Genomic DNA, 21,774 nt, shown 5'->3' on the forward strand with positions numbered 1-21,774 from the left:
GGTGACTATCCCCTACATCTTCAGATTAAATAAAGTCATAGAATGTACTGGCTATTTAAGTCAAAACCTACTATGACATACTCTAAGGGGCTTACCCAATTGCTTGGTTTTTAAGAATTTTGTGACACTAAATATTGCGCTAAGTAGCTAATAATTATTATCTGAGGCACCGCTAGGACTCGGGAATCCTTCCATTTCACCAGCATGGCTGAGGGAATAGCATCAGGCTTCTATCATCTTAGGCTATTCTGCTGAACTTAGGTTTTTAGGCTTCAACAAAAAAAAAGCCTGGGGGTAGAGCAGTGGTGTATGGGAAAAGGTGCTCTGAGCAGTTTTATAAGTTAAGCACCATTATAATACCTCTCTAAAGAAGGGTTCTGCCGTAACTATTTCTCTCCCCAAGAGACTGCTTAATCAATTTGGTTCTAATTCCATACTAAAGATTTCAGTTCCCTCTCCACATAATAGTCACTTCGTATAAGAACTTGATTATGACTTCTGAAGAGAGTCTGAGATACTGAAAAAACAAAACAAAAAATGCTGCCATGAATGACCCTTTAAGACTCATCTTACCAATGATAACGCTGAAGGGAAAAAGAGCACCGACACATGAAGCTGTGCTCTCAGACGACGACGTCAGCAAGTTTGAAAATGAAATAATTCAAAGTTTTATCTTCTGTGAAAAAAGTTTTAACATGTGAGCCCCAGACCATTGGAAATTCAGAATATATGTGCATATATTAAAGTTTAACTTTTCTTCGATTCTCTCCATTTCCCAATGCACTTTCAGGAAGGCCAAGAGTCCATGTTTTTGTTCATTTGCTTTGCCGCAGTTCCATTACAGACAAATTGGAACGGTTAGTGGAGTTCTAAGGAGCTTGGTTTGAAACAAAACAACAAAATATCCAACAAGCCAATCTCCTGAACAACGGACAGAGGTAGAGACATGAGGATTACAAACAACAGGGTTCAACTGTACTTGCACTTATAAATTATAGTCATGAACCACTTCACGACCTGGGAAATGCATCGTTAGGTGATTTCGTCATTGTGTGATGGGTATACAGCCTACTACTGTAACTGTATGTGTATGCTTTTATATGACTGGCGGCTCTGTAGATTTGTTTACACCAGCATCACCACAAACTTTTAAGTTCCATTATAATCTTAAGGGACCACTGTTGCATCTGAAGTCCATCAATGACCAAAAAAACATCATTATGTGGTACATGACTACGTAAGATACAATCCATCACCATCTAGATTTTAAGAGCTGCAAGTCAAAGAAACCTTATCATTTCCAGTTCTTACCACCCACTCTAGCCATCCTCTTTTCTTCCTTCTGACAAGTGATTTCTTTCTTCTGAATTTCCAATGGTCTGGGGCTCATGTTATAAATGCCAACCATGGTGGATAGTTTTTTTGTCTGTTCATTTGTTTTTGTTTTTAAGAAATCCTGCTTTGTTTTTCTCCCATTCTCGCAGGCCTCATCTTACCTCTTTATGTTTCTCCATGGTGGCATACAGTTTCTGCGAGAGGTCATTGGAAACATTGGGCATGCCTGGCTTCTTCTTATTGCCCCTACTTAGGCTGCTCTTGTTTTTGCTGGTTTTCTTATTATTTTTCTTTTTAGCATTTTTGCTGTCTCCCTTTGTCACCTACAGGACAGTACAAAGGAGACAAGAAAATGTTAATGTTTTGTTAGGACGTGATCTGAACAATATTAATGGTAAAAAGATTCTCCTTTCTTTGAAACTAGAGAGCATAATGTTATGCCTTCCATCAGCTGCTCTAATCACCTTTTCTTTTTTAAGCTGTTATTTACAGTAAACTGATATTTACTAACTTTTTCTGTACCCCGCATTTAGGAGACCCCATGGATTGGGCCACCCTACCCCAGAGTTGAGGATGGGGGATAACGAGTAAGTGGCAGTGTGGGGTAGCGAAGGGTACAAAGCAGTGGTGAGCCAAAGACTTGGATTAACATTTCTTTCTTATCACATTCTAGAATTTTATGGGCCTACTCTAAAAAACACAAAACCTGAAAAACATTCAGTTAATGAACTTAAGCAATAAGCTGTAAAGTGTCCTTTAACAGACAATTTAAGGGTGACTTCAGTGGGTCAGACTCAATGAGGGCAATTCTAGATATGCTATGGGGAAATGACAGACCAGGAAAAGCTCCTCAGACGACTCTCCTACAAAGCCAAGTTTTGTACGGGGGAATGGCAAACTGTAGTCTAGGCCCGTTTTTGTTTTGTATGGCTTAAGAACAGAACAGATTTCACGTTTATAAAGTATTGTTTGAAAAAAAAAAAAAAAAAAAAAAAAGAAAAATGTGCTAGAAATGATACATGGTCTGCAAGGCCCAAAGCAGTCATGATCTGGACCTTTACAGGAAATAAAGTTTGCCAACCCCTGCTCTGGAAAGGTAATTTTCTAGTTTTCAGGGTTTCCTTTCTGTTTCCATGATCAGCTTCCATACTGGAAATCCAAGATTCTACTTAAAAAGGGAGTCTGATGCTAAAAAGGTTGAAAACCACAGAAACAGAACTTTCAGTAACTTCTCGAAGCCAGTGTTTCTTGCCCAGTTTAAAGGGCTGTTTCACAGCTGAGAGCTCTAAGACCAAGTTGAAAGTTTAAGCCCAACTCTGGATTATACGTGAGAATCAAGGCAGAAGCTGGAGAAGAAATGCAAAGCCCTTACATCCGTGCTCTCATTGCTGGTGTTTTCCTCGCGTTTCCGCTCTTCCTCTTCCTGTTCCAGCTCCTTAATGCTCTCTTCCAGGACATTGGGCCAGAAATCACCCTCGAAGTAAGGCAATTCCTTTGCACTTGTTAACCGATCTTCAGTAGCTTGTTTAAAAATATCCTGTGAAAATATTTATGTACAAATTGAAATTTCTATTTTTTTCTTCTTTTTAAAAAGGCATTGATTATACAAAAGCAGTCCCAGCTAACGGACATAAACAACAAGAATTAACATGTTTTTGAAATGGTGAGAAATTTTATATCTAAGTCCCAAGCCTGAGATGACACCGAAGTCATAAACAGTGAAAAGCCTCGGTCTTATTAAGTCAGTATTCTTGGTTTTCCCTTTCCTTTACCCATGAGGGCAGGGAGATAACCTGCCTATATTTATAAGTGATGAGTTATCCTGCTAGGACCAACAGCAGAGCCAGAGGCATCAGCATTCACTATGCCCTTTACCCTTCCTGATGACAAAAGGTAGTGTAATGTAAGGCATGCCTGCCTCACACCCATTCTTGGAACTGCAGCAGCCTTAAGTGAGAAATATGTTCAACACAACTCAAATGACAAACTCTGGAAACTGCATGGCTACAGAGCGATTTGCTGTGCTGCTCGAGAAAACATCTGGTTGATGATTTCCTCCCCATGAGTATAAACAGGTAAGAAGTTTATTCAAATTCTTGTCATGAGATTCCCTATAATCACAAGTGGCTATTAAGAATACATTTTTAATTAGTCATATCTTTAAAATTTGGATTTGCTGACCTAAGATTCTTCGAAAGCCTAGTTTTTCTTACTTTGAAAAAATCTGATTGGACAGAAAAGAGAATATGAAACACTGATATACTCGACTGACTAGATTAGCAATTTGAAAACGTTTTGCTAGATACACTTCACCTTAATAATAATTCGGACAAAATAAAAACACTTTACCAAATTAGGGTTAACTTTATGTTACATGGAAGAGGAAGAACAAATAGAGTCTCGTGAAGGTAGTTAAATGGCAGAATACAGAGCAGTAGGATTAGCAAATGTGCACTTCTACCATGCCCCCCCACTGCCCCGCTGACCTTATAGTCATGGACAATTCGCTCAGACACGGCCTTGTCAAGCATCTTTTTGTACCATTCTTGCAGTCGCTTAGGCTTGGGTATCTTCTGGTCAGGAGGATGACAATGGAAGATATAGTCGTCTCCCTCACTTGGGGGACATGCCCAAATATGCCCTGTTGTATAACTAACAACACAAAGAGAAAAAAAAGTCAAGAGAGAAGATCATCCATTCTAGGAAGAACGCCATATTTTACAAGGTGGAGTCAGTACAGAAACCAGCAATTTCCCAAAATAACACAAAGTGCATAGTCCAGCATCAGATCAAAATTCTTAGGCCAGTACTAGGCATTGCCCAGAACACTAACAATGGATCTCCCCTTGACTAGTTCTTCTTGGAGGTTTCCTGAAAACTCGTTGTTCTTGGAGGATCCGAAAACCCCAAATGTGTGGTCAAAGACCAAATGAAAAGGAAAATGGATCTATTTCAACACGAAAGCTCAATGAATGCAAACTGTTAACAAGGAGAAGTGGTGAATAGTCTCAAGCACATATAGACCTTAAAGGTAAGGAAATGGGTCTGGTGAATTTTTATTATCTCCAGACCCTTGTTTTTGGTTTCCATATCTAGTGTAAAAGAATCAAATTCAAATGTTTAAGGTTCTGGCCCTGAGTAACATACAACCTTCAAATCAAACGGAACCTAACAGCTTAAGTGAAGGAAATGCAGCGAAGCTGATCTGGGGAGGGTGCGACTAGGGCCAAAGCAGCCATTTCTTTCCTATTGGCAACAGTAACACCACGGGATCACCACAAAGTCGGGTTACGGTTTCACTAGATGAAAATGAAGTTGAGAAAAAAAGACAGAAAATCGCATATTTGCATGTTTTAACTGATGTCTCACCACAATACCGGTAGTTTAAGACGAATTAGTCTAAACCAATTGTTTTTAAAAATGGCATTTGTTATCAATATACTTACCCTAATTTCTTAACATATTCTAAATATCCAATCAGAATTTCATGGTAGACTGCAGTTCTCAAGCATTTAGGACGGAAGAAATGAACACTATCAAGGTATGATATGTATACTCTCCTGTGCCAAACAGGGAGAAAGAAATCAAGTCAAGTCACATAATGAGTTCTTATCAATGTGGCTAAAAAATACATTCTCTCTTTTGTGCATTTTGCTCATCCTGTCATTTGTAATGCTTACCACACAGTACCATAGTTAGGTGACGAGACTGTGAATGCTGTGGCTCTACTATATAGTCTCAGTACCTAGCAGTGCCGGAAACACAGTGTGTATCAGTCAATGTTTATGGATTCAAATGGTTTCTGGCAGCATCCTTATTCTGGCCTTTATGGTATTTTGGAAACAAATTCTAATTATTCTACCTCATTTGTATGATATTCTTTCACATACCTCTCCAGGAAGGCACTTAATACAATCTAGATTTAAGCCCATTTTCTGAAAAGTAGTGCATTCGGTTCCCATTCTGGGCTGCTATTCATAGCCCTTGCCTTATTACTATGACCACAGAAAAGCAATACTGAGAAGTACTTATTTATTTTTGGCTCCACTTTAATACTACACTTGAGAACTTGCATTTCAAAACCAAGTACCTCAACCATTTTCTTGCCCATTTTGCTTTTTCGCCTAACTCCAAACTCCCACGCACATCAGGAGGTAGCCCTAGCAAAGCTTACCTCTGATTGGGTGGAGGGCAGTCGGAGCCATATTCTTGAACATGCATGCCAAAGAAGCATAAGTCAACACCATCGATCTCTTCAAAGGCAAAGAGGGCTTTGGTTCGATATGGAAAGGATTCTGCCATCTCTCCACTATCTACAAACCTGTACAATTCAGATTGGAGGGAAAAACCACATCTCATTCAGATTAGAATCATCAACAATAACCATGCATGAACAACTGTGGATCCACGAGAGGAGAAGGGGACATTACTACATACCTTGCTTTCATGCCTGGTTTGACTTCCACGGTTTTGTCAGAAGCATGAACTACCCGAACAGTGACCTCTCCTGACTCAGGGTGATTTTGTCGCCTCAGAAATTCATTCACACGATTCTCCAGAAAGGTGCCTAGCCTGGTAGATGGCAACCCTAGAAATGCAGAAGTTAAAAGTTCAGTGGTAACCAAGGTTCAGATTTATTACTATCAGTCTGAAAGTTCAACATCAAATACACAGAGGCAAGTTGCTGGATTTTGTTGAAAGTTAGCCAGGTAGTCAATACTTAAAAAAAATTTTTTTTTCATGGAAGACTTCATGAGTTTGTGTATCATCCTTGTCCTGGGGCCATGATGATCTTCTCTGTATCATTCCAATTTTAGTATATGTGCAGTTAAAGCAAGCATGGTAGTCAATACTTTTTAAGTGTTATTTTCCCTAACTTCCTATTTTGAAAACTCTGCAGTTTCAGATGAGTTAAAAAAAAATAGAACAAATATCCACATGCACTTTGCTTAATCTGCAAAAAATAATTATAAAAAAGGTTGGGTATATATAAAAAAAAAAAGGTTGGATATTGTGAGAAACCTTACAGTAATAAAAGCAACCTGTATGTAGGTCAGCAAAAAATTGCAAAAGATCTACAAAACTGAAATAAGATAAATTAATATCCATTAATTATATGATACTTTGTGACTACCACTCCTCCCCCTACTCTCATCTGAAAAGATCACATAGGATTAAAAGCAGCCCCCACTAATAGTATGGACAAAGCTGAGGGAATCACTCATGGGATGGCAATTCTGGACAAATATTCCATACCTAGCCCCCACTAGGAAATGTTCCAAATATGGAGAAATGCAAGAACAAGGAACAAAAACCACCCCACAGATTCCACAGTTTGCTTGGGTCTAACAAATTTCACACCAAAAATTGTTGTGCATTACTATAGTTAAACTCCATATGTTACAGAAAAATTTTTAGTTTGGTTAAATATTTTAAATAAGGTTGAAACGAAGTAATTAATTTTGGATGGTTTATTGTTTTAACTACATGCTTCGGTGAAGTTTGCCAAGATACGCTTATAAGAATGAAACTTACTTTTAGCAGAAAACTTATTTTCTTTCCTAGTTCGTGCAGATTTCTTTAAACAGCCATCACAGATAAACCTAAAATGTAAACCAAGACTCTGCTTACAAAACTTAAGAGAAATGTTTACGATAATGTACACTACAAAATCTATCTCATGTACATAAAAGTTAAAATTCAAAAGACGATCTGGGAGAAGTATTTCTAAATATGCAACGAAGTGAATACAACCAATATACAAAGAGCTTGTAGATAGATATTAACAAAAAGGAAAAAAACCTAATTGAAAAACAGGCAAAAGACTTGAAGAAATGTGAACGGCATATAAACTGGCTTATATGTGAAAAGATTATGAAGAATTAGAAATCAAAACAGGGATTTTGTTTTTGGCCAACCACACTGGCAAAAAGTCTATAAGCTACTGGCAAGGATGTAAAACATGTAACGCTTTTCCAGTAATGCACAACAGATTTAAAATGTGCATTGTCTTTGTTCTTGCAATACATAAGGATGTGTGTACATAAGTAGAATTTCTTACAAAAATGTGAGAGTTCATCAACTAGCTGACTGATCTGAAGTTGTAATAATCACTCCAAGTCTCTTAATTTATCCTTGTCCACTCTGTAGTTTAGGAGAGTACTAAAAATGCGTATCTAAAGACATGTCCACTACTACAACTTTCCTCTGTGTTATTTTCTGGAGATCTGTTAATTGGTCTCCTCTTTTCTATAACCTCCAAACTGGCATCAACAATCAATCTAAGAAAAGAGCACATAACAGTGTAGGTAGAGGCCCTAACCTAGTGGGAGTCGCTTGATGTGCAGATAACCTCTTCCATCCCTTGGAACAGAGCTGGGATCAGCCCCATTCTTGGAGAGTAAGAGGTGGCCCATAGCAGTAGCAGGTAAGTGTCACAATGGACAAAAACCCACTTTTTGCGATAGAAGTCACTGATGATGTGCACCTTAGGTAAGTATGTGGAGAATATTCAGAAACAGAACATGGGACCCAAGAATAGTTCACGGAAGTCTGTACCTAGTCATTTTATGCAACTCTGTCATTCACTGGACAGAAGCCATGCAACTTATTACTATGGCCGTGAAACTTATCGCCCAACCCTCCCTACCTAGAATGTTTAAATTAAATCTTAACCAGAGCCACCATTTAACATACGATTCGCAGTGATGTTTTCTCAGAGAGAGAAACAGCTGTTCCCTTGGTACCCTCCATATCTGTATCTTCTAATATTTCTACTGCAGTATTAAGTAACATTCAGAACCTGGCAAATTTAATAGCACCTAACACCTCCTTGCTAGTTTCTTCTAGGTGCTAGAGATTTCCTGTTATCTCTATTGATAAATCTTTCAAAACCATTTACTTTTAATGTATGATGATCACAAAATATTTTAAAATACGAACCAGTAAAATATTTATACATGGATTTAAACAATGCATGCAAGCAAGAGACCGACATTTTTGGATCCTAGGTTAACGTTTAAAAACGGGATTTTAATTACCTTTTCCCAATCCAAAGAACAATTTTTAGACACAGGAACTCTGAAGACAGGATATAATCATTGCAAAGATGATAAAAATCATGATGAAAAAAATGCCTACAGAAAAAACTGGTGTCTTACCCAGATGGCCAGATGACCTCATGATGAAGGACACAGATCTGATGCATCTTTCTTCCACACTCTGTACATTCAACAAATCTGGAAATAAAAAGCCAAAAGTTCAAAATTTCCAAAATCTTCAGATTTCTGATAATTCCAAAGATAGCCAAAATCATATCCAAATAATTGAAATAGTTTTAAAAAGTTTTTAATTTTTAAAAGTTCTTTAGTGTTACAGGTAGACCAAATTTCAAAAGAGTTATATTCAGTTATTTTGTGACGGTTTTAAATGTGACTGTGGAATGGCAATGAAAAAGTGAAAGACCACTGACGCAGAGTACTGGGACAGCTCAGTGCTCTGAAAGGCCTCCCTGCAAAGAAAGGGACTGTGAACTTGTTTGAAAATGCAGAGGACAACAGAGATAGCATACATGTCCCTGAGCAGAGGTAGTGTGGTGCTTCACTTGGGCCTATCAAATACCATTTGGTCGATTCAGTGAAATGTAAACGAACACTAACTGAAATGTAGACTTCTACATTTCTTACCATTTAAGTTAGATGTATGTCATGTAGATTTAGCTCAAGAATACAGAATCATCTTGCTGGCTGTGCAAACCAAGAAAATGCACGGAGGAAGAAAAATCAAAGTATACTGACTATTCAAGGGGAACTACTTACAGTTCAGGATCCAGTGTGTCATTTTTTCTCTTGGAAAATTGTTCTTTATTTATTGTACTAAAGAGAGAAGAGGGACACAATGAGAAAAAGCAATATAGGAAGATGAGCACTGTGACCACTGTTCTAACCCAAGGAACATATCTCAAACTGTAAGCGGATTATTTAACTCTAAGAATATACCAAGAATACATTAAACAGGTATATTCTTGGCTCCCACAAAAGTGTAGTTTACATAAAGGAATGCTGTGTTCTAGTTCCTCTTATAGGAAATGGAGATCCCAGAACTAGAAATAATAGTTTGCTCTTTTCCTTTTAAAATCTTGCCTGCTACTCTGTTAGGTATTTATGCCCTTTAATAGTTCAATGTTCCTAAACTGAACCATGAAAGATAGTATGTACAGAGAGAGCTAAACCACTATTTAAAAATAATACCCATTTTGTAGTTAAACAATTTTTTTTATATTAATAGAAAATTTCAATATTAAGAATACATGTTTTAGGTTACTAATAGTTTTTAAAAGTAAAAACTCTATTTCATAGTATTCATTTAAAAATTTTCACATGGCCTCCCATCCTGCCATCTAGGATACCACCCTACTACCCATTGCCTCACAAATACAGACGCTATCAGGCCTATCATTCTCTAAGTAGGATTAACTTCATGGGGCCCAACTATGACTACAAAAATGAGGATACCTCCACATTTAAACTTTTTTACTAGTTATAGCCTAGAGATATGAGTGTGCTCTGAAGAGTAGCAGCATAGGAAGACCTGGGAGCTTGTCAGTAATGCAGACAGGCCCACTACAGACCTGTTCAAAGCCAAACATGCATTGTTCTAATGTTCAGAAAATGTGGTAAGCTACTCAACAGTACTAGAATAAGGCTGTCTTCCTTTCCTGCATCAGGGAAACCTAGCTAAAGCTGACATCTCTGTTTTAGCCAAGGGTCAGAAAATCTTAAGGCTCAAGAGACTCAGTACCTACTCTCCAGATCAGTACCTGATCCCACTATACTGTACTTCAATGGTGCCTGAAGGAAGAATGCAACTTCAAAATTCAATTTGAAAAATTAACCAGTTTTATTCAGAAGCCCTGTTTTACAAGTAACAGAACAATTCCAAACTTGTTGGAATGTTCTCAAATGCTTGTTTACTATAGGTTAAAACAGAAAAACAGAATATCAAAAATACGCCAAACAGTTCTTCTCAGAACAGTGCAAATGTGAAATACAGTGATCAACCAAATCTTATGAGATTAGAAGTACTATGTGGCAGTTGAGAATGTTTGAATTTTTTTCTTGGCATTTTCCAAACAGTAACAGCTTTTAAGATCACAAAAGCCCAATGAAGTCTCTTTCTAAGTCACTCTAACGAATTCCTGAACCCCTAATGTTGTTAAATGATAGTCACAATTATAGTGATTATTACTTATATGAGGAGGCTATAAGGTGGTTGTTTAATTCCCCTCAAACTCAAAGCAGTTAATAATGAAGTTTCCTTGTATCAAAACTTTCAATTTTTAGGAGAGAAGCTGATTGTTTTTTTATTTTATTTAATTAAAAAAAAAGAAAGATTTTTTTTTTTAGGCAAGGTAACCCTTGGTTGACTTCACAGATTGCAAGGACCTTGTCAGCTTACAATCCCTTATTTTTTTTACACCTACAGCACCTGGTCTTCCTAGGGGGTCTCCCATCTAAGTACTAACCAGGCCCGACCCTCCTTAGCTTCCGAGATCAGATGGGATGGGATCGGGCTTGTTCAGGGTAGCACTGCCATAGACTTGATTGTTTTTTTATAGAAGAACTATATCTAAAATGACCACCCAGTGCTGATGCATTCCCTAGACTTACGCTAACAGAACTGTCTGCTGTGATGAAGTGCTCGCTATCTGTGCTGACCAACATGGCAGCCACTAGCCACAGATGTTTAGTGAGCACTAGAAATGTGGCTAGTGCAAGTGAGAATTTAAAATTTTATTTATTTTTAATTAATTTGCATTTAAGTAGCCATCTGTGGCTAATGGCTATTACACTGGACAGTGTAACCCAAGATCATTTAAAAGCCAGAGCATAATCTCCTGATGATAAACTGAGAAATAAGATAGCACTTTCCAAAACAATGCAGTTACTTACGTTTGAGGCTGGGAAGGGTCATCCCCCAAAGAAACGCTCTCCCCTTGGATTTCATTGAAACACTTCTCACAGAAATGATACCTGTCGGCAAGAAGGCCATACTGGGGTGAACTATTCCGTTCACACAACACAGCCCAAGCCAAGCAACGAAGCCACCAATCACAGCAGGCCAAGGAGGGGGACGGGAGCAGAGAGCAGGTCATCAACGGCGACAAGGACATTCAATGATGCAGATTTATGGGCCCCACAGTATGGGTTTTTTGTTTTTGTTTTTTTGCAATCAAAGCCAAGTGCAGACAACGACAAGCATGAGGGAGAAAAAAAAAAAACACAAAACAAACGAAGAAATGAGGGATTGCAGGACAACAAAAAACATAAAAGCAAGACAAGACAACACAAAGCAGAAAGCCAAGGCAAAGCACAGATTAGCATTAAATATCTCAAATGGGATCACAAGTAGCAAATGATTACAGCAAATAAAACAAAGTTTCGCTTACACAGACCTATACCCTTTCATTTTAGTAACTAAATAATCAAAAGGAGTGAGGAGGATGAATATACCGGGAAAGAATTATTGCTATTCTATTACCTAAACCCATACACTTCTCTCCACTTCCAAAAAACATCCAACAACAACAACAACAACAACAAAAAACAAAATTCACTACAGATACTAGGAAATAGTCATCTAAAAACAATTGTGGGTTGAAAAAAAACATTTTTTTCTTTTTGATCCCAACAAAGCCACATAAGAAAAAAAGAAATACTGTTTTCAATGAAAAGTCTGCACAAGCAGTTAAATAATGATTTTAACCATTAAAACATAGTTGAAAAGGCAAAAGAAAGGCAGTGGTGTATGCAGGTACACGGTTAGATGATCCTTGGTACAAATATCACAAACACTATAAATTAAAGTTAAAAATCCAAAAATGCTATGTCAAGATTGCAGCATGAAAAAAGTTTCGTGCTGGTTTGTTACTTGCTTTTTTGAAAGTAAGGCGCTTTTAACAACTCAGGACCCACTTTTCCTGTGGATTCGAAGGACTACAAAGCACTAGGAGAGTTCATAAACTTTTTGATTTACAAAAAGTTTAAGTAACTTTTTCAAAGCTAGAAATACATCTGTAGCACACAAGTTCAGCAAAAACCGCGACAATGGGTTTGGTTGTATCGAAGAAGTAGAGTATTAATTGCCCGGCCTTGCTATTATACTGTCTCAGAGCCCAAAGTAAACACCCCAAGCAAGCTATACTGTAGGCTGATTACTGAAGATAAGAGACAAATCATGGTTAACATAGATTAGTGAGTACAATTTTTTTTAACTACAGCCACTGTTTGGGCAGGAGAAAAGGCAGAAGTGCCTAATTTATTAGAACCCTACCATCCATTGTCATAGGCAAGTGTTTGTCAGTGTCTGGTACAGAGAAATTTTTGGCGATATTCCTTTTTATGTGCTTAATAGAGATAAAGCAAATACTCTGGAATCTGTTTTCACATACTTGAGGAACAACTACTTAGGGATAGGCCACAGAGAAAAAGAATGAATTTCCAAAAAGATATAGCTGGCTGATAAACTTTGGGTTAAAAATTTTCTGGGTAGCTTTCGGGAAATGAGATAGCCAGCAGCAATTTCATGGACAAGTAGGAAAGACTTATTAGTTTGAAAATGTTTTGCCTGAGGCTGTGGTGAGCTATGAAAAGACAGTGGAAAGAGAAGTGGAGCCTGGGGTATAATCCCATCTATGCCACCAGCACACAAAGTTGCTTAACTTCCCAAGGCTCTGGGTTCCTGCCTTTCCTATTTCTATAAATAAGGGCCCAGACATCTGACGCAAGGCTACTTTCTGCTAGAATATTGTATAATTCTACAAAGGCAGAATGCAAAGACCAGAACTTGTGCTGTACAGCTGTTTTCAAGCAAGTTAACTAACACACGAACCATGACCGTATGAGTACTGGTCCATCCGCATGCACTCCCTAGACATGTGGACTCATGAACTATGGGATACACATGGTCACACTTACCTGTTTTGGTAACTGTAGTAAGTGGCATCACGAGGGATTGTGCATAACTGTTTGCCATAGCAACAGAGTGTCTGTGGAGAGAACTCCAACTGCAAAAGAAACCATTCATTATATAGTACATAGGTCTGAAAGACAAGCTAGAATATTTACACTGGCAAATCAAAAACAAGTCAGTGAAGTCTTAGTTTGCATTTGTGTCCATCATAATGGGCTATTCAGTTTCCAAGGCAGTTCACAGATCCAAAACCGTTGTAACCTCATGGTTAAGTCATATCCTTCCACCATTACCAAAAAACTGAAGACAAGAGGAGCTCAGTGTGAACTGGAATGCACAAGAAAACCAGTACATGCCAGGTACTGTGCACCCACACAGGTGACTATGATAGAGTCCTTACTCTAGATGATGAACTTATAATCTGATGATTCAGGATTCAAATTAGTCAAGTTTTCCACACAATTTTTATCTGTCCAGAAATTTCTTACCTTTCTGCCACAACAATATCCAAGGCTTTGCATGACTGGGTCAATTTCTTGTTCAAAGACCTCAGACAGCTTGGAGCAGTATTTGTACACCCGCGATGTTTTCCGATTATATAACCAGGCATTGTTGAACATAAGCCAAATGTCATCCACATACTGCCAGGGCTCCTGATACTGTCCAGTGTCTAACTTCCTCTTGATGGTAGAAAGATCCATGGGGCTCTTCACAATATCGAAGTAATCCTAGAAGGACAGGTGACACGAATTGACGTTACTCAAAATTCTCTGTATTTAAGGGAGATGGCATATCTTCAATTATTAATTTTCCAGATATTGTTGAATCTTTGACCTGTCTATATTTCTAAGATATAGCTGATATCCGATCTTTTTTAAACCATTAGTCTAGAGATATGACGCAGCTCAGAGGGCAGCGAGAACAGACTTTCCAGACAGCTGGCTGGCTGATGATCTACTGAAGCGACTCCATGTTTTACCATATAACGTATGTGCGATCACTTCAAAGACTCTTAACATTTTAGAACTACAAGGGTCCTATAGATAAAAAAAAGCAAAGTCCAAAGAACATCAGTGATTCATCTAAGGTCACAGAAAAATACAGGGGAAAAAAAAAAGTCCCTAATGGATTTTTGTCCCTTGAAAGCACTCTACTGCCTTATCCATTTTCACTTCAGACTCTCAAATGAAACCTGCTAGCTAGTAGCCTAGTGTATAAAGGCAACTTTAAAAGGAGGTGAAGCTAATTTGGGCCCATCGTTTCTATCATAAACTACTGATACTCCAGCGATAAAAATAAATCGTATGACTGAACAATCTCCTAGGTGTATACCCGAGAGAAATAAAATCATACATCCACACAAAAATTTCTATATGAATATGCATAGCAACGGTAGTGTCAACAGATGAAAAAGTGTAAACAACCCAAATGTCCATCAACGAATAAGAAAATGTGGTACAGCGGTACGAAGGAATATTACTAGGCCATAAAAAGGAGTGAAACATGGACTCTTGATATAATACAGACAAACCTTTAAAACATTATGCTAAGTCAAAGACGCTGGTCACAAAGAACCACATACTATATAATTCTATTTAATGAAATGCCCAGAAGAGACAAATCCAGAGGCAGAAAGCAGACTAATGGTTGGGGATGGTGGTAGTGGGGGCTGTGAGGGAAATAGGGAGTGACCGCTTATGGATATGGGATTTCTTCTGTGGTCTGATGAAAATGATCCAAAACTAACTGTGGTAATGGCTGCACAATTCTGTGAATACACAAAAACCACTGAATTGTATACTTTAAATGGGTGACTTGGACAGTATGTGAATCATGTCTGAATAAATCTGTTAACCCATTTTAAAAAATTCAGAAGTACCACTACATACTTACAGGGATTCCTAGAAGCTGAGGGTCCACAGGCTGACGAAAAGGAAGGGATTCCGGATCCTGTCGGTAAAGTGCCTCCAACGTTGGCATCAGTGCCTGACGTAATTCCTCTGGTTTGAAAACTTAAGAGTACATTTGAAAGTAGTTATCGATTAAGCAAAAGGAGGAGAAAAGTTCAAGTCAAAGCTAAAAAATATCTCAAGAATCACAAAACACAAGTTGCATACACTGTCCTCACTGGAATATCACTAAGTAAGCACTTCCTGTTTCTAATTCCTGGTCTGCTTAAGGTAGCACCTTCAAATTACCATGTCTAGTTACCTTTAAACAGCTTTCATAGCTTGGCTATTTCTTTGGTCAGAAATTTAGTTAAGATAGTGTTGACCGTGTAGAAAAAGACTCCTAGCCTTCCAAAAATTTATAAAGAGACTTGTCAAAATAACATTCTGAAAGATACTGGTGGTGAGAGGGATGCTGTCAAGCAAGAAAAGAAAAAAGTCCATGTCTGTGTTATCAGTATTTAACAAGTCAGAAATTAGACCTGGTATTATCTGATCACTAAAGGTCTCAGAACGACTTAAGGGAAGAGTTCCTCATTATGTCTCATTATGTCTTAGAGCTTAGGAGGAAGATATAGTTACAATTTAAATGGCAAATGTGAGGTTTAAGTCTAAGGAAACAGAGAACTAAATTGTTATGCCAGAGCCATGGACTCACTTGATGAAATGATGTTCAAATACTTCTCAGTTATGTCTCCCAAAAATTAGGAAAGATTTGCTGGCGTCTCCCAAGTGGAATTAATTTAAGCTCTCACTCAAGAAGCTAGTCATCAAGGGTTCAGTTTTGAGCTTTAAAAACATACTCTGGGCATAGGCCTTGTTATTTCTACTAGTTACAAGTTAATTTTATTTTCATTAGAGTGTATGTGTTAGCACTTTAGATATTTATCACCTAATGGTGGGGGTTGCCATTAAAATGATCAAACAGATGGGCTTGTCTCATACTTGGTTGTACTCAAACATAATTTGCAGACTTGTGAGATTAGCTGTTTCAAAGAGAGATTCCTAATAGTAAGACTGGGTTTGCTGCGCCTACATTAAGATAGCACCTCAATATGTATAAACCTTTTTTTAATGAAAATAATTGTTAACCCCAACATTTAAAAGTAGTACACTGTATTAATGGAACACTTTTATATATATCATCCCTAGGAACCAGGAGACTCCTCCTATTGAGCTAAGATCTACCGGTGCCACTGAAGGGGTCTCTAGAGCCCCAAGAAATTCTAGTCCTAAACTAATTAACTTCTGTGGGGACTGTTTAATGCTGTGCTAAGCAGTGCTGTTTGCCTGGCCTGACTCATCAATATGCAGCAGCGTGGTTCAGAGCAAAGATTCTGCATCAGCCAACCTGAGTTCACTTACCAGCTGAGTGAGCTGGGGCTAGTTACTGAACCTTGCTAAGCTTCAGTTTTCCAGCCTGTAAAATGGGATCCAAAGCCTCACAGAGTTGTGAAGTTATCAAACGAGACAATGCAGGTGTGTGACACAGTGCCTGGTTATTGTTAACAGTAGGTTAACAATAAATGTTGTTATTATTGCTATTATTTCCTACATTTCAGTCGAAAATATTACTTAACAATTTCCTTTGAAAAAGAGAATTTTGACAGGCGTTTACCATCTAACCCTGAAGAAATGATGGGTGTGACTGACCCAGTGATTCCAGGAAGCAAATATATCTTAAAAAATATAAATTCTTTCCCAACATTAGTAATAAAAAGAGACCAGGCCAAGGGCTCCAAGCCTAATGAAATCACATTAAAGTCAATTCCCAGGCTTGATGCCTGATCCCATCTTTCTCAAGCTCTTCGGTTTTCCTTGCCTCCAGGAATACAGAGCTTAAGACACTTACTCTTCTTCTTTGACTGTCCTGGGGCTGGAGATGACTGGGTAACTGAAGTACTTGGCTGGTCTTCTTCCTCTTTTATTTCAGTTTTTAATTCAGTGCCTCTCTCTTCTGTTTCTATAGGTTCTACTTTACAGTCTTCTGTTTTCATCTAAAAGGCAAGATACGTAGATATTTTTAGCATTACAAAGACACGTACCTGGAAGCAATAAGGTCACAGTCTTATTCTCCCCTTTTCTGAGTAATAACGATCCTTCAAATGTATCTGAAGACTGTTTCTCACATGGAAATCAACAGAATGAGACCTAATTATGAGAATACTTTCCTGTAACATGTGTAATTGGGTTCCTAGACTGAGGTGCTCACCACATAGCAGCAGTCATTGCCCTACTCTCACCTCTGGAATATCCTCTGGCTGAGTAGCTGGTGGTTCTGGTTGATCCACTTCCATTTTAGCCTCCATTTTCACTTCCTGTGAAGGCTGCTTCTCAGGAATGGTCTGAGAATTCACTTCTGTGCTACTAGTAGATGGAGGATTTGATACCTGCCCTTCAATGCTTACAGCTGGCTGGGAAAGCTGGGCAGAGAGGGGGAAAAACACAAAAAGTTTGCCAATTATTCAACCAGAATTTAAGCTACACAACAAGATGGCACAATTAACCACCTATTTCTAGGCCAGTGTCATTATATCCATTATGGTGCTTTCACTTAACTGCTTATTTCACCCCTTGTAATAATTATACTAAAGTACAGGAGATTGAAAATTGGCAAATTATTGGCTGTGCATAAAAGAGCCAGTAACTGTTTCTTTGATAACTATCATTCTTTGGCACTGTGTGAGGGGTGGGGGTTTCAGAGATGACTGCCTAGAGAAGCTCACATTTATAGAGAAATGGAAAGAAAATAAGGATGACTGGCTGTCTTGTTTTGTTTTTAACTTCTCATTGGGAAAAGTTTCAAATGTACAGCAAAGCAGAGAAAATATAATGAACCCTCATAATGAGTGGCTGTTTTCAATTATCATATTCCACTGAGATAAACGGCTATCTCTATCTTTTTCCTAAGTCTCCTAACAAGAAACTTCATAATGATAAGTTAGTATTTTCAGGAACTACCCTACAGAGAATAAAGTGAAACATTTCCTTTCTGTACTGTGCCTTTTCTTGCCTATCAGAGGCCAGGATGAACCAGCTGTTGCTGAACAGATACGAAGCACTTGTGACTCACGGACCTCTCAGTTCACCAACATGACAAAGATCTAAAACACAGGCCTCAGTGATCAAATTGGAAGTTCTAAGCCTTGACACACAGAGTTCTACTAGTAAGGATGCAACTATTAAAGGTAAATTTGGATTTCTACATATACATAAAGCAAGCCTCTCACAAGGAAGCTACAGGTTGTTTCAGGCCCATACTTTTCTCATCTTAGATCATAATTTTCTAACCTTAGCTAGGACCACAGACACTCATAAATCCCTGATTTTTTGTTCTTGTTGCTCATTTGCTCTCAAGTATTACAGCTGAGACAGCCTGAAAAATAATTCTTTAAAATTCACGTGTTGTTCTAAATGTACTACAGGCTCTCTCCCCTTGTGGTCCTCCTTATATGCCCCAATGCCTCAGAATACAACATGAAACACACCATGGTCAACATCAGACTTGAATAATAAATATCCTTGGAACTCCTTCTATGCTAGGTATTACAACAGAAGTGATGGAGGAATGGAGAAAGAAAAGGAAGGAAGAGACAGTGGAGAGGGAAAAGAGACAAAATACAACTGAAACGATTCTGCTAAACCCGTCTCGGCTTACTGGAGTCGCAGGTTGCGGAGGCAGCAGTGGTGCCGTCGGGGTGGGAACAGATGCTGCCGTACTCTGCTGTGAGAGAGGCTGCTGCTGTGGCTGGTCGGCGGAAGCAGCAGCAGGAAGTGAAGGTTGTGCTTGGGGAGGAAGTTGCGTTGGTGGTGGTGTAGGTGTCTGCCTTGGAGGTGGATGCAGAGCCTGGGACTGTGGCCCAGGTGGCATGGCTGGAGGTGTAGGGACAGGGGCTGGAATTACTGTTGCTGGTGGCTGCTGAGCCCCTATGCTTGGGGGAGTGTGGTGAGGGGTGGGGGTACGACTAGGTACAGGAGAGGGTGAATTCTGATGCAGAGCTTGAGGGAGAGGGGGACAGTGAATGTGGCTCCCTTGAGACCCTGGAGGCATTATAGGAGAGTTCACAGGGCAGGAAACACTGGACATTTGTGCCTGTTAAAGTAAAAAAACATAACAAGATGGCAATTAAGAAGAGAAAGAAATATTTTCATAAGGCAGGCTAGATGCATCTAAGGACAGAAACTGAACAAAAGAAAACGTCAATGAATGCCTCAGTTTAAAAATGTGATAAAAATCCTGTTATTGGGGGCATATCTTTGGATAATCTAACCAATACAGTATTTAAGTAGACTTTAAAAATTCAGCAGAAGGCCCTCAGTACCACAGGGGCATGGGACAGGTAAGCAGATCGTGTTTTCTGGCCTTCCTATGTTCTCTTCAGCTAGAGTTCTTCCTTTTGCAAGTAGTTGTACAGTTTCATCTTAAAGTGTTTACTACTTAAAAAATGGTTACATTCTCAATTTATTTCCCAGTTTGTAACAATTAACACTACTGCCTATGTCACAGAGTAATCTTTTCATTGTTTAGAATACTATATGTCCATAATTGTTCTTATTACAAACTTGGAAAATCTTTCACCTACTATTTACTGTCACCCTTTCCTGTAAAAAGAAAACCTAGATCAGAGTTTCAAGAATCCCAAAAACAAATAAGAAAATTCATTTGGAAGACATACTTGAGACACTGGTGCTTGACCGCCAGACGGAGCCAAAGGCATATTCGTTACATTCATTCCCTGTGCTGGGAACGGAGTCTGGGGAAGGAACTGGTTCGGGTTGGAAGGCTGCTGTATGCGAGGTCCATAGCCCATAGGCTGCACACAAGAAACACAGCACCAAATTGATTCATTATAGTTATTCTACTAGAGCAGCAGCTGGAATCAACTGCCCCAGCCCTGCTGAGGAGGGTGGGGTAGGAAAGGAAGAAAGTCATGCAACCACTGATTCTCATGCCAAGATAACAGAGACGAGCTTCATATTTTACCTAAGCCTACTCTAAAATTACAAGTGGTTATGGACTCTGATGTACAAATGCACCTAGAACTCTGACAAAGTAGAGGTAAATGTTTCTTTGCATGCTCTGTTGAGGAGAGCGAATCACAATTTTACAAGTTCTTTGCTCATGTCGACGGTACTGTAACAGCACAAATTTTAAGATTCCATAATGGGTACAAACAAGTAAAATATTACAATGTTATGACTGAACCTGGTAGCATTCATAGTCCACAAATACTCTAGGATTATTACATTTTATTTCTAAAATCATCCCAAACAAATCCAGGGCTTTAATAAAGAATTATGGAGTACCAAAGGCCAAAAACGTCATAATCTAAGGCAGGCATCTGTGATAGATTAAAATGAAGACTAATAAGAATTCTCATTAAACAAAGGGGACTGGTACGCCAAGATGTCCTGATAGACTACTCCAAAAGGCCTAAGTACTAGAGTCACTAGCTAACTCTGGAAGACGGCGAAAAGCTGGAGCCAACCAAAGGTTGATGACAGGTTTAGAGTTTCCAACAGAAACAGTGAGATGCTTAGAGTTCTTCTTTATCTTTAGTCTCTAGTACCAGGTAACTGCTTTTCCATCACCTTTGCAAGATAGTTTCCTGCCTGGGTTTGGAGAAGACAGGCATTTATGGAAAAGAAGAGACTGTGTTAAACTGTGTAGGCTACTAAACATTAAGATTCAAGGGAAAGGTGACTGGCTACTCTTATAAAGCTTTCTAGTACTATAACTATGAACAGGACTTGAAAGCATACCTCTTTTAGTGTTTATTTATATATATTAAAATCAAGACAGTTCTTAACTATGTTGATCTCATAATATATATGCTTTAGAAACCTAGTTTTCCCATTTAAATCTCTCCTACCATCATGTGAGTTCTGAAATTATTGATTACATAACATCCTAATTGACAGATGTACCAAATTTAACTTAACTCTATAATGTACATTCAAGATACAGCCTTTTTTCAAAAAGGTACATAACATCTTTCAAATGTATTATCTTCAAAACATATTCTTTTAGTATCGCACTGATTATTTCTGTAGGACCAATTTCTAAAAACAATTTATAGGTAAAAGAGGTAAAAATTGAGGATTTTAGTATTCAATATCTACTTAGTCTCATCTCTAGAACACAAATCAAAGTTAAGAATTAATAACTTATAGTTAGCTGGTTAAGTAAGTGTGAGAATTTTTGTTTATGAAGTTAAAGAAAAAGGATTTTTAAAATGTCAGGTGAAGGCCAAAGAGGTTACCTGAAGAGCTTAAACTTACAGGGTTGAGAGTTCCAGGCTGAGCCAACTGTCCATGGTGCTGAAGAGAAGAGGGTTGCCGTGGTCCAATAGGGGGCTGGGGCATACTTATCTGGCCAAATTGATTCAAACCTATGAGTAAGTGCAAAATATTACATGTGAACACCTTCATGGAATCAGAGATCAGAAGACAAGAGTCCTTATTTCTAATTCTACATCATTTTCCCAGGATAAATACAAGAACCTGCTTTCAATGGTGA

At 38.4% G+C, this 21,774-nt stretch overlaps 1 protein-coding gene, 1 non-coding gene and 1 pseudogene across 4 annotated transcripts in view; all 3 read right to left on the reverse strand.

The window, feature by feature from the left end:
- Positions 1 to 21,774, reverse strand: part of EP300 (E1A binding protein p300) — a 68,517-nt gene that overhangs the window by 5,266 nt on the left and 41,477 nt on the right. For all 3 annotated transcript variants that reach the window (XM_011369056.2, XM_023535934.1, XM_011369055.2), the window contains 18 exons: positions 21,537 to 21,646; positions 19,931 to 20,068; positions 18,913 to 19,347; positions 17,498 to 17,677; positions 17,107 to 17,251; positions 15,199 to 15,317; positions 13,794 to 14,033; positions 13,311 to 13,399; positions 11,286 to 11,366; positions 9,153 to 9,209; positions 8,496 to 8,573; positions 6,871 to 6,938; positions 5,773 to 5,923; positions 5,510 to 5,656; positions 4,782 to 4,895; positions 3,822 to 3,987; positions 2,708 to 2,872; positions 1,497 to 1,658 (listed from right to left, as the gene is read on the reverse strand). In XM_011369056.2, coding sequence (XP_011367358.1) covers positions 1,497 to 1,658; positions 2,708 to 2,872; positions 3,822 to 3,987; positions 4,782 to 4,895; positions 5,510 to 5,656; positions 5,773 to 5,923; positions 6,871 to 6,938; positions 8,496 to 8,573; positions 9,153 to 9,209; positions 11,286 to 11,366; positions 13,311 to 13,399; positions 13,794 to 14,033; positions 15,199 to 15,317; positions 17,107 to 17,251; positions 17,498 to 17,677; positions 18,913 to 19,347; positions 19,931 to 20,068; positions 21,537 to 21,646 — 2,645 coding nt within the window. The remainder of the gene's footprint in view (positions 1 to 1,496; positions 1,659 to 2,707; positions 2,873 to 3,821; positions 3,988 to 4,781; positions 4,896 to 5,509; positions 5,657 to 5,772; positions 5,924 to 6,870; positions 6,939 to 8,495; positions 8,574 to 9,152; positions 9,210 to 11,285; positions 11,367 to 13,310; positions 13,400 to 13,793; positions 14,034 to 15,198; positions 15,318 to 17,106; positions 17,252 to 17,497; positions 17,678 to 18,912; positions 19,348 to 19,930; positions 20,069 to 21,536; positions 21,647 to 21,774) is intronic.
- Positions 6,061 to 6,172, reverse strand: LOC111745032. The gene has a single exon (XR_002782472.1). It is a non-coding gene; the product is annotated as a U6 spliceosomal RNA (small nuclear RNA).
- Positions 10,810 to 10,933, reverse strand: LOC111745062 (annotated as a pseudogene).

This window comes from Pteropus vampyrus, unplaced genomic scaffold (assembly GCF_000151845.1).
Source record: "Pteropus vampyrus isolate Shadow unplaced genomic scaffold, Pvam_2.0 Scaffold145, whole genome shotgun sequence".
Classification (NCBI taxonomy): Eukaryota; Metazoa; Chordata; class Mammalia; order Chiroptera; family Pteropodidae; genus Pteropus; species Pteropus vampyrus.